Raw genomic sequence first — 16,738 nt, 5'->3', positions numbered from 1 at the left:
CCAGTGTGGGAGACAAATCTCAGGCAATGTCCGCTTGACGTCATGTGAGAAACATCAATAGTTTACTCATGTGGCTCCATGCTGTAGTGGCTAACACATTTGACTTATGCACAGAAGGCCTCCTGTTTGGGATCAGAAGGAGGTGCAAACTCATTCTTAGCGGTAGTGGACCCCTAATGTGGGTCCCCAAGCCCAGGTGAATGGGAGGGTTGTATGGGGAAAGACCATTCAGCATAGTTTGTCATATTCTAAATACTACACAAACATTTTAGCAAAAGCAAAATCTGCTTCTCAAAAAACAAATTAAGAGAACATTTAATTTATTTTTGGTGTGGGTTTGTATCCAGGCTTCAAAGGGAGTTTGGTTTCTACTGATCGCTGTCCCATCATTTTGATCTAAAAAAGTAAAAATGACAGTGCACGCCAGGAAAGATTTTCAACTTGAATATTTCACCCATCAAGATCTGATGTGTGATGTAAGTATTCCCTTAATGTTTCTGAGCAGTGCTTCTACCCCAAGGTCTACTTGAAGCGTGTGGGGGTTTTTTTTCTTCTTCTTTTTTGTGGAGCATTTATACATCACGGCCTCTCTCAGAGGATAGATGTTGCTTAAAACGCATTTTACATTTCATGACCAACAGCAGGAAGTGAAACACAGGATAGAACAGGGTGTTAGGGTTTTGTTCGGTGCTACCGGTAACCATAGCGCTTTCACCGGCAGCAACGTCTTTTGCCTGCCCAGTGCTTTTCAACCACACATCACAAAAGAAGCTCATTTTTGTGTGCTTTTCTGCTTTGCGCTTATGAAAGAAGTATTTTGCTCCCTCCATTTGAACGATTGTATTTACCTCAGCATCTTGTTTTATCAGTCGATGGTAGTTCTCCTTCTGCTGTCTTGTCTTGTAAATGTCGGTCGACCAAACAAATGTAAACCAAAGTCACACTCACAGTTGCAAACACGTCAAACACTTTTTGTGTTATTGATCAATTACTAATCAACTGCTGCATATCTTTGTGGACTACAGTGATTTTTTTTTTTATTCCATGCAAACGGTCATGGAATGGGAACTTTTCCATTTCCATTTTACTTTTCAGACTAGACTAGTTAATTAGGACATTTGTTGAAGACTGACAAAAGCGCGGGTCTGCCGGTACAGATATTTGGTGATGGGAGCCTCAATAAGCTGCTAGTTTCTCACAAAATCAAATAAATCAGTGCCATAGTTAATTGTTTTGACTCAGCGTGAAGGTCAAAAGATATTTAATTTTGAGCCGGGTCTTAGAATTGATAATGAAATCCTGATAGTGAGTCGTTGTGAGCACAGGAAAGCGTTGTTGTTCGGTGAACATGCTCTGCCTTCTAATTCAGTCATTTATCTCCGGGTGTGAGGGATTTTTGCCTTTTCTTTAATTAAATAGGTATTAGTGGTGTCTTAATCTTGTTCCAGGTGAGTAATCTTTCTAAAAATCCATTATTGGTCTTGTTGAATTTAGATTGCATTGACACTTAAGACCTGTTTATAGGTCTGAACTTAAATCATACATTTCCATTTAAATTGTAATTCAAACGTCGGGATTTGTATTTGCTAAAGTGTTATCTCCTTCCAGAGGTTGAGCATAGCATATATTGTGTAGAACAAGAGTAAACTGTACAGTGAGACTTGCTCACTTGAATGGTATTAATCAGTTAACATTTGTTAGTCTGCACGCTCCGTGATGCCTTCAAGGTTGTTCTTTGGAATTGGCGGAGCTCCAGATACTTCAGGATTCGTTTCTGTGTCACAAACTTTTGATGGATGACGGTAACCCTCGCAAGGGTTGTGGCTGTCTACCTCCCGAGGCAAGGATAACTGATGGCTAGTGGGCGCTCCCACTCAATACTTGCTGCCCTTGATTAGTATGTCTATTGATTCTGTATTGCTGATTATGTAAAAGATGTACACACATAATTCACACTGATGATCAGGCCGCATATTCAATAACAGAATGATAGTGTGGGCTTCTTATATGGGTGGCACTCTGAGGGCTGTGCGTTGAATGCAGTGACGAGCTCATTCACTGCTGAAGTTTCCGCGACCAGAGATGTCAAGAAGGTTGAGCTTTCAAGAAGAAAATAAAGTGCTGTATACTGTACTTTCCTTGAAACGCTATATATCCCATTTTGAGTAGGAGTGGATATTCGCTTACTTATAAAGTATCTCATCAGAGTCAGAAAAGCTCATATTTTGCCAAGGACATAGGAGGGGTGGGAAATTCCTGATGTCACCGGAGTAGGCTTTAAATCCTTAAGGGGAAATATGAATACCTAATTTAAATGCAAATAAATCCTTTGGACTCCTCTCAGCTGAGTGATAATGTGGTGTGAGTATATTGACTTAGTTAATGAGGTGTAAATAGCTAATGGGTATGATCTAGCTTTTATGTTTTTTTATCCGCAGTACACTATCAACATATCACACTTGGGAACCTGCTATAAAGTGGAATAACTCACTCAGCATTTAATGTTTACCTCTTTAGCTGTCCAGCCTTTGAAATGGGGAAAACTTTTTTGATGATACGTGCAGGGAATTGGCGGGGGGAGGGTCCTCAGCAAAGTCTAACCCTTTTAGAGCACATTACATTTTTGCTTTTTTACATTCCTAAATAATTGTTAAAGTGAAAGTACACCAGTACATAGATCACAGGTTTCAAAATGTACATATGATATAAAAAATGTACATGTTTAATATCATAATTGTGTACTATCCCATATCCTGTCATGGTCCTGGGTCTTTGACCTAGTGTTTTGAGTTTATTGTTATTATTTTCCAGTTTCTGCTGTTTTGTATTTGTTCTTAGGGTTTTGAGTTGGGTGTTTTCTATCATCGCTACCTGTGTCTTTCCTCTGTGTCCTGTTCGTGTCCCCGAGTTGGTATTGTGAAACAGTCTGTGAGTTTCCTGTTTTACTTTGTAGGTTTGTGTCTCGTTATGCCCATTAGTTCAAGCTGTTTCCCCTCCTGTCTGCCAATTCCTGATTACCTGGTGTGCCTGTGCTCCTCGTCGCGTCGTCTGTGTTTCTCTGTGAATCTTCTGTGTACTCTGCATTATTCCATGTTTCACCGTGTCTCTCTGCTTCCCGCCCCGTGTCCTCCTTTTGTGTTAGTTTTCCCAGTTTAGGTTTATGTTCAGTTCTGCCCTCACCTCTGTTATTGCTCACTGTATATAAATCTCACTTGCACCTCCGCCACTGTCTGCTATTTTGATCCTCCTTCTCACCTCCACACGACTGCTGCCCGAGTCGTGACATATCCCAACAATGTAATGCTGTGTAAGAGGTCTTAATCGCAATAGTATGTATTAAACTAATGTTTAAATTGAGAAAATGTAAGAAAAAAAAATGTGTCCAAAAAGCTGGAACATTTGCCTCTGTGTAGCAGCTTTGCTTCTTTTTGCCACAGTCTGTAAATATTTGGGAGCTGCAGAGAACATTTGTTGGACTTTTTGGAGAGGAATGTTGTCCCATTGTTGTCTGATACAGTCCTCAATCTGCTCTCTTCTTTTTTTTATTTAATGATGCTCCAAATGTTTTCAGTTGGAGAATCGTCTCTATTGCAGGCCATTTAAGCACCTTGGCTCTTTTACTATGGTGCTTGTATAATAGATGAATTATGCAGTTTAGCATTGTTTTTGCTGAAATATTCAAGGCCCTCCCTCAAAAATACGTCATGTAGACGGGAGCATCTGCTGCTCTAAAACCTTTCAGCATTGATGGTGCCTTTCCAGATATGCAACCTCCACCAGGGATGCACGCTTTTGAACTGAGTGATGATACAAAGCCAGATGCCCCCCTGTCCTCTTTAGTCCAGAGGTTTTTAAAAAGAATTTCAGTTCATTTCAGTTCAACAGACCCCAGAACAGTTTTCTGCTTTGCCCACAGAAATTTTTAAAAAACTTTTTCCGTGAGAAGTCACAACAGTATTGTCATTATGAAGTGTCTGAAAAATAACTGTCAGGTAATATAGTGACAGTCCCAGTACACATCCAAAAATGTGTATTAGTAATAAACAGCACTACTTAGTTACCCTGTGGCTTGAGAAAAACTCCTTGAAAGAACATGATATGAATATATCGATGATACTGATGTACTTGAAGGCATTGTCATTGTGGTTTTGTTGGGATCCAGCATTCATGATGACCTCTGAACGTGTGTTAGTTTGAGTTGAGCTGGCATTTCATTGCCCTAATGTACTAATGTACAGGGAGTCACTGCCTAATAAAAGCTAATATTAACACTAACCAATCAGCAGTCAGTTTAAACTTAAATGCAATAAATGTACAACGAGATGCACAGTGTTGGTTTGTGTTTGGTATCAATTGTTAATGAACTGATGCAGCTAATGTGTAATGTGGGCTGTTTAAGTGCAAGGATAGCAGGGAATGGAATAATGTGTGAACTTTACCATGTCAAATAAGCAGGGTGAATGTGGAAAAATGGCTTCCAGCTACTTCGCTTAAAAAGTAGGATTCAGTGTTTTTTGAACAGAGGACTGGGTAATCTTACTGTTTGCAACATTACTTTATTTTATCTGCATATGTTAGAATGTTGCAAATTTCATGGAAGTGCAGCATCAAAATATATGCACTTTAATCTCAGTTCTAAAAATACTACTGTCGGCCTCCATGCAACTCTATACTTATCTGAAGGTCTACCCAGAGACTGTATATAAATGAAGGCAGATGTAACAGAGCCTTACAGCAGACTGGCTGTTTTTACTATCACTGCCTTGGTGTTTTGGATAGGGACTCTAACCACTCTATGATCTCAGAAACCAAGGCTAGCGTTGTGTCAGTCACATGGTAAAGGAAAATAAAACCTCAATTTATCCTCCTTCTTGGCTCGAATCTTCTGTAAAACTTGAAACAAGTGTCTGAGCTCATAGAGTCACCCAAAAAGTGGTGTTTTTAACAAAAAAAGAGCTCAATGTCATGTTGCTATCGACTTTGGTACAACTGAACAACTTTTTGCAGTTGTAGAAGTCGCCCCCTGCTGGCATTAGCAAGAAGCAAGTTTAAGACACTGACTTGTCTTCTCATAATGTTCTTTTAACTGCCAACCACAGTGCTTTTAGACTCAAGGTGGAACAGCTGAGGACCAGAGTCGAGGCAGGAGAATTAAAGATGCGTTTAAAGATTTTTTTTTTTTTTTTCATTCCATGCATTCATCTCGTCTTGTCTAGTGACAGACAGGCTGATAAAAATCACTGAATACACACCTCTGTGCTGGCTCCCACCTTTGCGCAGGCACAGACAGTACAAACATAGATATGATGTCCTCATACACACACAAACACATTATATCCACCTTCCACTTGAAGACAAAGAGCATCCTCAAGGGGGTAGCAGGTTGTGATGGATCTAATGTTCACGGTTGGACGGGCTTGTTGAAGTATGATAAGTTGTGCTGGCATTTGGAAAGCTCATATGTCTGGGATGTGATCATCAGCTTAATCTGGATCATTGTTTGTAATGCCAGCCCAGGTTTGCAATAATTGATGCTAATGGATCTAGATGGGACATCAGGTTTACTTATTCTGAGGCTATTAATCATTGTTAGCCACTTCCCGTTTTGAACATTACTCTGAAGCTTTTGTGCGGAAAACATTAGCTCAGTTCTATAATATTTTAATGAAATTTCGAAGGGACTTGCGCTCGCCACTGTTCCTTTCAGTGACAAATTTAATGGATATGCTATTTGAGATATCCTTTGCAGGCAAAGTCTGTGCTTTCATGCTTCCTTTTGAACATGTGCACAGCTGCGTACGCTTTAAAAAAAACAAAAAACAGGCTTTTGGTCAAGCCTTCCCACCACAATGCACCCCAAGCCCCCCCCCACACACACACACACCCCGCATCTGAAGGCATCGGCCGTACCATATTCTAAATTATGCTTTTTACGACTTTCCCAAAGTACCTTTCACAACAATGCTTCTTTTGGTCTTTTTTGGCTGCTGAGAGTGGATGACTGAAGGTGGAGGTTGGTTTTTGGGGAGGGTGGGGGGGTGGATTTTGCCACTATTGCTGCATGCTTTCAGCATGGGCGAGGCCATGCCTGTCGCTGTGAACAGGCACAATCAGTACCTTTAGTGAAGTAGACATCACCCCTTCATAAATCCCAACAGCTTTCATCTCAGCCAAAAATAATGCCAAAGACTTTTTTGGGGGGAACAAATTCAGTACCTTAGATGTCTCTGGCTTTTGTTGACTTTGTTCTATAGGATCATATTTTGGGAAGGCTCGGATGCTTTTATCTAACCTTCTATCGTGTTTTTAGATGAAAGTAAATGGGGGGTTAATCCAAAAAAAAGAAGAAAAAAGATTCAGCTTTCGCCGTGAAATTTTGTATTATGCCCAATAATGCAAGCAGTGTTTAGGAGAAAACCGCGCGTCTATTTGCAGCTTTTTATTGTACCACCATTAATAAAAAAGACGTCTGTAGAAGCAAAATAATTAATTTCACAGAAGAGGCAAAGGGGAGAAAAAAAGCAGTGCAGATATTGCAGCTTTCATCAGTGATCTCTGATGAGCCACACCAGTCTGAGATAAAGCCCACTGGGAAGAAGGAAGTCGATTAGCCTTGCTACAACATTAATCACCTTTGAGTGACAGTTAAGAGATAACTAGGCAGTCAGTGTTCCTTTAAAAAACTGAAAAAAAGCAATAAAAATAAATCACCTAATTTAAGCTTTGAGTCCTGATTCAATTCTACACACATCATAAACCTCCAAGAAAGCGTCTTATATGGACATCTGCAGACATATTTGCCCTGCGTGCCTTTTTAAGCGCTTTTGGTCACCAACCAGCCAAAACCGGGTGCCGGCTTTTCACACTGTAGAAAAACTACGGGAATTTAGGAGGGCAGTGATTTGCTGTGTAAAAATGATTGTAGACAGCAACTTTGTCATCCCATTTGTGGATGTTCAGTTATCCATTTATGTGGCAGATGTGTTTTTCACAGTAAAGAGCAGGACAAACAAGTGCATTAATCAAATAGGTGGATTTCTGTGCAAGTTCTTTAGGATTAAACTAATGTACAGTCACGAGCATAATAAAATATTTTATTATAAGATTTCTAAAATAATTGAGATGCTGGGTGCAGAAACCCAACCTCCAACAATATGAATGGTTTCATACAGTGCAAAGTATAAAGGAGTGGTGGTAGCAGATTATCTCTGAGGCTATATTATAATCACACTTTAAAATATAAAATTCTAATTCTAAATTTAATTATTAAGAATGTGTAAAATTCGTGATTTTATGATGTAAAATCACAAATTTTTATTTTTAACTAGTTTAATTTATTGAGATATGTTGCAAGCTTGTGTTTTGTGTAGCATCTACCTTCTTAATATCTGTAGCCAGAACAAAATGAAGCATAATAATAATAACAACAATGTTGCACTCTGAAATGTTGTCAATTTGAGATTCGGTAAGACTATATTGGAGTTAGTACCTCAAAATGATTACTTTCCTGCACTACTCTGTGGTAGTTTAAGCCCTGCCTGCATTATAATAGTGCAGCTGAGTGTGGTGGTTCTAAAACTGTGGGGCTCGCTCTACTCGGGGGGTATAGAGCAATTTCACGGAGGAGCGCATGACCAGGATGAAAAAATGTGGAGTGGATTTGAGAAGTTGAATAAAACTGTTTCATGTGGGAACAATAAACTAACAGGAGTGCTTTGAGACTTGCAGCGCTGTCAAGCTTCAGGGTGCAAAATTACAAAAGACAGTGGAGAGTTTTCTGACAGGTAAGAAAGGGAAATAACAGACGATGCATATAACCACCACATCGATCAAAATAGAAGGCAAGGAAGTATGATGGATATCTCTATCTCAAGTTCAGTAAACAATAAGTCATTCTTTTATGTTTTAAACTTCGTCATAATGTTATTTCATTAAAATAACATTTTCCAATGAGTGGTAAATGTCGCCTTTTTTTTCCTGGCGCCATGATGCGTAGCAGCCTGTTGTTGTTGTTTCTTCTTTTGTGACTTTATCGTCTGATAAAGTTTGTTTTTCTTGCTCAGTGTGACTTATGTGTCTGTCTCATGGAGCGTTGCAGAGAGACGTTGCCAAACTCCCGGTGTTCCTCAGTCTGACTGTGCTAGATGGCCGGAATTTTCAGGAGAGTAGAGACGTTAATCTGAGCAAGAAGAAATGTGCATGGGATGCACTAGTCGTCATTAAAAAGTGGTGTAATCCCACACGTTACTGTGAAGGAACATTTGTGTGGCATGAATAAGAAAAAACAAAGCCCGGAGGATCATCTGACACAGAGGATATGGCTAATTAATAGATCCCAACAACCCTGTGAACCACTTACTGCTCTTGCTAACTTTGCTGCTGCAAGGACAAAAGCAGAAAGTCTTCATACCACCTGTCCTGTCAGATTGTTTGTTTTTTGGTTTAACCGAGCTCTTTCTTTAGTTTAAGCTTTTATGATATTATATTTATGTATTGAGCTGTTGTTTTGGGTGTTGTAACAGGAACTAACAACGTTTGAAAAAAAAATACTTCATATTGTTACTGTGATTATTAGAGGTGGAGAAAAATCTGGGTGGATTATAGAAGGAGAGGTATGACAGAGACAAATCATGCACCGCTACCCTTCACAAGTAGCCGGCGTCTCTTACTCCATCAGTGAGTTTGTCTCCTAAAGTTCAGTGTCCTTCACAGTCACACACTTGTGCTCCCCTCTACACAATCACAAACAGTCCCTGATAAAACAAACTGCAGCACCATGACTCAGTTCCTGCTGCAGCCGGTGGGCAGCAAGCGCTACGAGTGAGTCCTGCGGCCACGGCAGAGGCAGCATGAACGTCAGCCTCACTTTGTTATGCTTTCTCAGCAGCCGTCCGAGTCTACTGGACAGCATGTTTTTAAATGTGAAGTAATCCATAGTGTCCTCTGCATGTGTACACCAGGAAGCCCAAGATGCTTTTTCTCAGCTCCTCGACCTCAGGTACAAGTGCCCCAGAAGCACAGACAGGAAAACAAAAACAAAGTCCTGCTCTGGTTTTTGTTTTTTGCTCTCCACCAACACCACAGTGCAACTTTGCTTTAGCAGTTGTAGCCAAGAACAATGAGAAGACACTATATTAGATGTTGCATGTGTATTATTCAGGCAGAAACTGGTGCTGTTCTTTAAAATTGTAGCACTCTGCCAAATTATTCTGAATGACTTTACCCCATGTATTGATTCAGGTGTTTTCTTTTTCTGTCTCTCTAGTTTTAGGCAAGAATGCTGACTTTGGTTTTACATCCTTGAGGGAGACACATCCAATTTGACACTTAAAGGTCCAATCTGGCATTAATCTTTAGAAAAATATTAGGAATTGCTCTTTTAATAGGGCTTAAGACTCTCAGATCGCTATTAGTTAAAGCGTACTCTTGGGTTAAGAAGAGATTTATGTTTAAAGAAATAATTAAAGCCAGCCTCTTAATTGACTTGTTCTGTGGCCAATATGACATATATTAACTGACCTTATAGTCCTCTTCATAAATCACTGAGCCCGATAATTTTACATTTAGATCACTTGGAGCTGAACTAATCAGTAATCTCATTTGAGTGGATTGTTTGCAGTTTTGAGACGAGCAGGTCTGCAAAGACAGCGCTCGTGTCCGCGCCACCGCTCGAACTGACTTGACAATATTCTGCATATTGCAAGGTTAATTAAGGTTAATTAATCCAATTTGGAGAATATGTATGGATAAATCTGAGACAGTATATCAAGCCTCTTAATGTATTAATTCGCTGTCTGTCTTTTATTCGGTTCGGTAGCTAAAATCACATTTATGAATGATCTCTGACCTCAAACTGAATATTAAAAAAAAAAACAAGAAGTGGAATAAAGGAAGCCAGAAGAAGCTGTTTAATTTAATTATGCTGCCAATTAACCTCTAAATATACGAGTAGCTCCATGTTTTCTTTGTACTTATTACAAGTATCTGTATTTAAATAGTTCCCTTAGGAATATATGTAGCACTTTTCAAACTGAGTTACCAGTGCAGACACTTAGTCTCTATGCAACGTGTGAATTACATTTACTGAGCTCTGTACATCATTAATGGAGCCAATTTGAAATGAACTGGTTCTTCTATAGCGCTTTTCTACTCTGTCTGAGTGCTCATTCATGCAAGCACTTCTCTATCTAACAGTCATACTCCGATGGAGCACCTTGGGGTTCGTATCCTGCCCAGACTGGAGGGACTGAACCACCAACCTTCTGATTAGCAGATGATTTGCTCTGCATAAATCATCAGCAAATGTCAGATGTGGTTCTGACCTGCTATTGTTTCCATCAGCTGTCAAAGGAAAATATTTCAGTTTAACAGTACTTGTGGTGTCAAAGCCCTACTAGGAATAGCTTTGTGTGGTTCGGTGGTGGTAGGTTTGATGAATGAAAGGTAACCTGATTACCACCAGAGCTATTAAAATCCCTCATGTGTGACCTGCCACGGCAACCATCTCTGCTTAGCAGCGAGGCTTCAGATTGCTGTCTGGCTCATATTAGTGTGGGTGTGTGTCTTTATTGATTTCAGTGCTTAGTTATAGTTTTTTTTTTTCATCATGTATTCAGCTCAAGCTTAACTTACATTCATTATTCGCAACATACAATTACCAGTGCAGGTTACAGGGAGCAATAATAGGCCTCATTCTTTTCATTTCCACCTTATCTTAAGTGTGTCCCCTCAAGTATGCAAAAGAAATAAATCCAGCAAAAAGAAATTAAGCAACAGACACACACACACACACACACACACACACACGAGTGAGTGCTTCCTTCCATCGACCTATCTTTGTGTGATTAACAGGGGTGTGTCAAAAGAAGTGACATAAGGTGGCCCTCACCCCCCTTACCCACCATCACCCCCATCCACACACACACTCACAAAAGCAGCCAAATAACTGAATGCAGCTCCCTTCCTTTGAACAAAGGCACAATCTCTTCTCTTCTTTAAAGCAAACATATATTTATGTTCATGGGGCGACCATGGCTCAGGGGGTTGGGAAGCGTATCTGTAACCGGAAGGTCGCCGGTTCGATCCCCGGGCTCTCTGTCCTGGTCGTTGTGTCCTTGGGCAAGACACTTTACCCTACCGCCTACTGGTGATGGCCAGAGGGGCCGATGGTGCGACATGGCAGCCTCGCTTCTGTCAGTCTGCCCCAGGGCAGCTGTGGCTACAACCGTAGCTTGCCTCCACCAGTGTGTGAATGTGAGAGTGAATGAATAGTGGCATTGTAAAGCACTTTGGGTGCCTTGAAAAAACAGTCCTAAGATTTTTGAGTTTGCATCCAAAACGTGTTCATAGTGCTGCAAACTTTGTCCGCTGTACTCACAAGACAATGCTTTTACCCAGTTGAAGGGGAGGCGTTGGAAAGTAATGCTAATGCTCAGTCCCCGAAGGGTTTTTCTTCTAAAATTCATCACAGTTTTTCATCCAGATTCTACTTTTTAATTCTTATTTCTAATTAATCACAGAGGGAGTTTGTCAGGTTTTTAACAATAATAAGTGAGAAATTTAATTCATTTGTCCTTTTAGTCATATCAAAGCATTTACACTTCCTATGGTACAACTTATCTGTCCTGTACTGATTTACGCTACCCGTGCGTCTTTTAAATCACTCATTGCTGTCTTCCTCCACCAAAACCCCCGTACTTGTGGCACCATCTCTGTGAATTTGGATATCGGCAGCACAGGCGCACGTGGGGGGGGGGGGGGGGGGGGATGATTTGGCTTGAGGCAAAGCCAAAGGCTGTTTACTGCCAAAAATGTTCAGTTTGTTGCTGCTGAAGGTTTAGGCAGTCTTTAAAGGTTTTTTCTGACTTACTCAAAATGTTCCGTACGTCATGTTTTTGTATATCATTTGCTTGGCACGGGGCTTCAGGTTTTTTGCAACAGCGTCTGACACGCTGTGAGTTTGAACTCTGGCCCTCAGAGTTTACAAGTACTGTATTTGACAGGATGAAGCATCAGTTCCTTCCCACAGTCTGAAGAAATATAGGCCATGAACTTTCTGGCGCTATGTGAGTGTGTGCTGTGTTTATGTCTGCGAGCTCTGTAATAAACAGGCAACCTGTTGTGAGCGTTTTCCCCACCTGCTGCTTTAGGTTGCGCACAATGTGACCTTGAAAAGAAGTAAGAAAAACAGTAATTTGTTCATGACAGCACCTTCATGTGTATGCTAATAAAATGTAACAGCCTCCAGCTTGTGGAATATTTTACTTACTGCTGTTTTCTTGTTTTGTTTTTTCTATTTTGCAGACTTGGAAAACTTCAAGACTCAGAGAAGAAGCTCTGTTTCAGTGCGTGAAGGTCAAGGAGTGGTTCTGCTCTGCGGCCCTCCTCCTCATTCTGGAGGTAAAAATAATAAGTTCTCTTGCTTTTTCTTTTTCTTTCAGTTGACTAGCGAGCATGTGTCTGTTTCACACTGAAAATTGGAAGTTATCTCACTGTGCAAAGTAACGATGACTGAAGCGCTTTCAGACGGAGCTCTTTGAGATGTACCTGTTTAACAGCGGCTTTCGCTAGGTAATCAACACCTTAAACCTGACGCTGTGGGGATGGAAAAATTTCCAAGCGATTCGTGCCTCGTGTAGGTGTGATCACTCTCGGCTGGGTCATGGGAAGTGGGACAGCCTCTCTGTTAGGAGCCTAAAGCTGAATGCGCTTTGATGAGAGGGTTATTTTTTGACTTCATTTCCATGGCAGTTAAAATAAACTATTGTGCAGCTCTATTTATTCAGCAACGTTTGCTCTCAAGATCAAGGCAACGATACTCTGAATTTTATACGGTGTGAGAAGGTAGCATACAAATGATTTTGCTTTCTTGCTGAAAGCCAGATGAGAAGACCGTGCCAGACCGTGCAGTAGGTAAGCTTAGGCTGCCTTCTGAATTCAGGTGGGTTCGTTTAGATGTACTGATCTTGCTCAAGCAGTGACAAGATCATTCATATGGTTAGTTCAAACTGAGAGAAGAGTGTCTTGAATTACATGCACTATTCAGACATTTGAAAAGCTGTCCTTTTTCATCACAGAGCAGGCTGTGACCAGAGGAACTGATTACAATCACATTATTGGCCATCAGCCTAGATAACTCGGGAATGTGATACCTTATCCTTGAAGGAATTTCTTAGAATTTGGCTGATGCAAGCAATTCAACTACAAAATGTGGAAATATTTCACAAAAACTAACTTTTTTTAAAAATATATGTCCAAAAGTTAAAGGTCAAATTCACTGTATTTTTATGAGGCCATTCAAAATTGAAACTAAATCTTTGAGAAATTTCTGACTGCGGCTACAACAACAACAACAACAACAACAACAACAACAATAATAATAATAATAATAATAATAATAATAAGCCTCGGTTATTTATATAATTTGTATTTGGACAATTTTATTAAAACACCAAAAGATAATTGAGGTAAACTCCTCAGTTAAAAATCAAGTTTTAAGCCAAGCTCTTCATTCCATTCGTCTAATTGCAGCAGATGTGTCCTTGTGCAGCTTCTTCAATTCACTTATTGGAAGTGCTAAATGCAACAGCTGCTTGGATTACATTCTCCCAGCTGACAGCTACCTAACAAATATCACAGATTCATACACTGGTCTGCTTAGTAAAAATGCTGCTCGCATTGAATTGATTGTAATTGTTTGCAGCTTGTATCCTTTTGGGGTGAAAGCTTGGCAAGCTGTGGAGTAATTTGGAATTTTAGATTTACTTTCAAATAGCCGAGCTGACATGCCCGCGTTTGATTGTTCTCTATACTGTGAATAGTTGCTTCGCTGATTCTCTTCATATCTGCCGATTTGTGCTGAAGTAATCCAATTAGGTTGTGTTTTTTAAGACCAACAGGCACATGAAAAGCCCCCTCAAGACACTTGTCTCCTCACTAATAAACAGAGCCAATACAAGGTGTCAGTTAGAAGTCCATTTTAGTAAATTACATCTCTCTGTTGTAATAGAAGCTACCGCCGCTCTGTCATTCAGTTGGATAAACAGCCTTAATCATTTGTTGTTGCTGTGGTTCTTCTAACATTAAACATTTACGAGGACAAAACGTCTTCGGTTTATACCCTCTCATCTTGCCCCAGAGCCCTCGCACGTTTGAAACCTGCACGAGCGTGTTGGTTTGCATGACCTTTAATGAGAAATTCACTGCGATTATCTTCACCTGCCAGTCCGTACTGAGTGTTAGCTCACAAAATTATTTTCAAGGCATTTTTCAAATCCCTCACTCAGACAAAAATATCAGACAGCAGACACTAAATCGGGATTCAACAGGCTTCTCCACAAATCCTGGCCAGGCTATTGGCTCCAAACACACACACACGATTACATGTTCTGCCAAGCTGCCCATCAGAGGAACAGCATATTCAAACTGGCAACAATGAAAAGCAATCAATCAGCAGGCAAAGAGCTAAGTGTTTTGCCAGTAGTGCTTTTCTTTGTTGACCCGATACGCTGCTTTGTTGCATCTGAAACGGCACGCTGCACGGCGGGTGACAGGGCGCACCGCTGCTACTCTGGCGCTTCGGCGTCATGCTAGGGTCAGAGTGAACATGCACGATAGGGCATCCTTTGACATAAAGCCTTGCAGTTAGGCAGCAAAATGTATCCTCTGAATGAATTCAAATTTAATTTGCCTGAAAGGAAGTGAGTGGCATAAAACATACTGAATTAAAATTAGTGAGCGCTCACCCTGAGAAATGACTAAATCTGTGCTTTGCTTAATGCTTGTGTGATTGTAATGCTTTGCTTGCTTGTTTGTAATTTGACAATTTTATTATTTATTTGTTTGTTTGTTTCTTGCCCTGTTTCCCTTTCTTTGTTTCACTTTAGTAGTTCCAGTTATTTTTACACCATTATAAAAAGGAGCGTACAAATACGCTTTAGCTCCTGGTGGTGTTCTTTTGTCTCTGCTCTTGTCATCAGAATCTAAAGCTAACAATTTATTCATCCTAAGATCTGTGAACTTTGTTTCTATTGCTTATTCGTTTCTCACTATCTGTTAGTTTACTGAGTCACAAACCACATACACCAGCCTGATGATTTATTTCCACAGCAGAGCGCATGATGTGTATTAATACACTTCTGAAAATAGGACCCAATAAATACCAGGCACTTTGTTTATTCCTTAAAACTGCAAGTCGCTTTACTTTTCCACAAAGCTTCTGGAACAGTGAAACTATGAATTTAAGACTGGTTTTGAGGCGTTTTTTGTTTTTTCACTAGTAACCAAGCCAGGGGACGGAGAAGACAAATCACAGGGGCCCTATACTTTTCACACACACAGATATGCACACATTTGTGTATTTCACAAATTCTACATGAAATAGTTTTGCCATTTTTTCCACTTTTAGCTGGTTTAAACATACAGTATGCAACTTTATTCACAATAGCGAATGGAGACATGAACTATTTGGACAAATGTCTTTATTTTTTAATTCAGGTGTTTTCACATGCAGTGTCACATGTGTAAAATCAAGGAGCCAGCCATGCAGTCTGACTTTGCAAACATTTGTGAAAGAAGGGGTTGTTCAAAAGCAGCGGTCCCCAACCTTTTTTGCCTTTAAGGTGTCGCTGATAAATACAACAAAACCAGTACTGGTACCAAAAAAACGAAGATTTATTCATAACACACGGGAAAAGACCCAGGGAAACCGAGTTAACGATAAAAATGATTTTAAAAAGTAACGATTAAAAACCCTGAAAACCATAAATTTCAGACCTGAGCCTCAACTCTCGCGGCCCGGTACCAAACAACTCACGGACCGGTACCGGGTTGGAGGCCGCTGTTCTAAAGAACAGACTGAATCTGAGTGTGGTACTGTAAGAGGATGCCACTGTTGTAACAAGTGAGTGTGTGAATTTTCTTCCCTTCTAGAGTATTTTAAGTGTTATTGCAAAATCGAAATCCCAACAACTCAGCCACCAAGTAACAGATCACATAAAGTTAAAGAGTTCCAGACCTCTTCTGGCATTAACATCAGCACAAAATCTGTGTGCTGGGAGCTTCATGGCGTGGGTGGTACTCCCATAGGTGAAGGCAGCTTGTTTCCATATCATTTAACTTGAAAAAATGAGACAAACAACAACTAAAAGCCTGTGGCTTGTCATCTTTATGAATAAGAATTGAAATCTGAGTGTCTGTAGTCGGCTCTGAGCTTCAACAGAGAGCTAACGTTAGCTTAAGTTTGCTTCATTTACAAAGGTGTCACTAACAAAAATGGGTTCTCTGAGGGTACACAGAGCATAATAAGTATAATTAAATAAACAATTAATTTCAAAAGATGTGTGAAATGTTGCCAAGCTGTTAAGACATAGCAAGTATTCAGAACTCATTAAACAAACCATGCTACCTAAATACAATCCTCCAGTTCATGCGAGGGAATGTTTTGATGAATATCACTGCTCATGTGATTAGAAACACTATGCTGGACAACAGTAAAAAGCTGCAGAGCCTCGGTTGAAAAGCTTTTACATGCTCTACTAGAGACATGAATTCAGGAAGCAGCTCAGTCATCAATCTCAGTTGTGTCCTTGTTTTATTGCAAATCTGTTTGGCGTGTCAAAAGATACGCAATGGTGTGTGTTTTCTCATAAATTCACAGAAACAAGATGACTAATGAGGAAAAGGCCATGCATCCAGGATGTGAAGACATTTTTTTCAATCTGCAGGCAGCCTGAAAGGA

The 16,738-nt window shown here is 40.2% G+C and overlaps 1 protein-coding gene across 2 annotated transcripts in view; it reads left to right on the top strand.

Annotated features, from left to right (window-relative positions):
• The window catches only part of cntn4 (contactin 4), a 208,356-nt gene that overhangs the window by 82,274 nt on the left and 109,344 nt on the right, over positions 1-16,738 (top strand). For both annotated transcript variants that reach the window (XM_086291344.1, XM_086291345.1), the window contains exon 5: positions 12,304-12,399. In XM_086291344.1, the coding sequence (XP_086147470.1) occupies positions 12,304-12,399 (96 nt within the window). The remainder of the gene's footprint in view (positions 1-12,303; positions 12,400-16,738) is intronic.

The sequence above is a fragment of the Aulonocara sp. 'chitande type north' Nkhata Bay genome, linkage group LG5 (assembly GCF_057382095.1).
Source record: "Aulonocara sp. 'chitande type north' Nkhata Bay isolate Kocher_YH1m ecotype deep benthic linkage group LG5, A_spYH_male_GT1.1, whole genome shotgun sequence".
NCBI lineage: Eukaryota > Metazoa > Chordata > Actinopteri > Cichliformes > Cichlidae > Aulonocara > Aulonocara sp. 'chitande type north' Nkhata Bay.
Note: the sequence above shows the minus strand (reverse complement) of the source record. Positions and strands in the feature narration are given on the sequence as shown.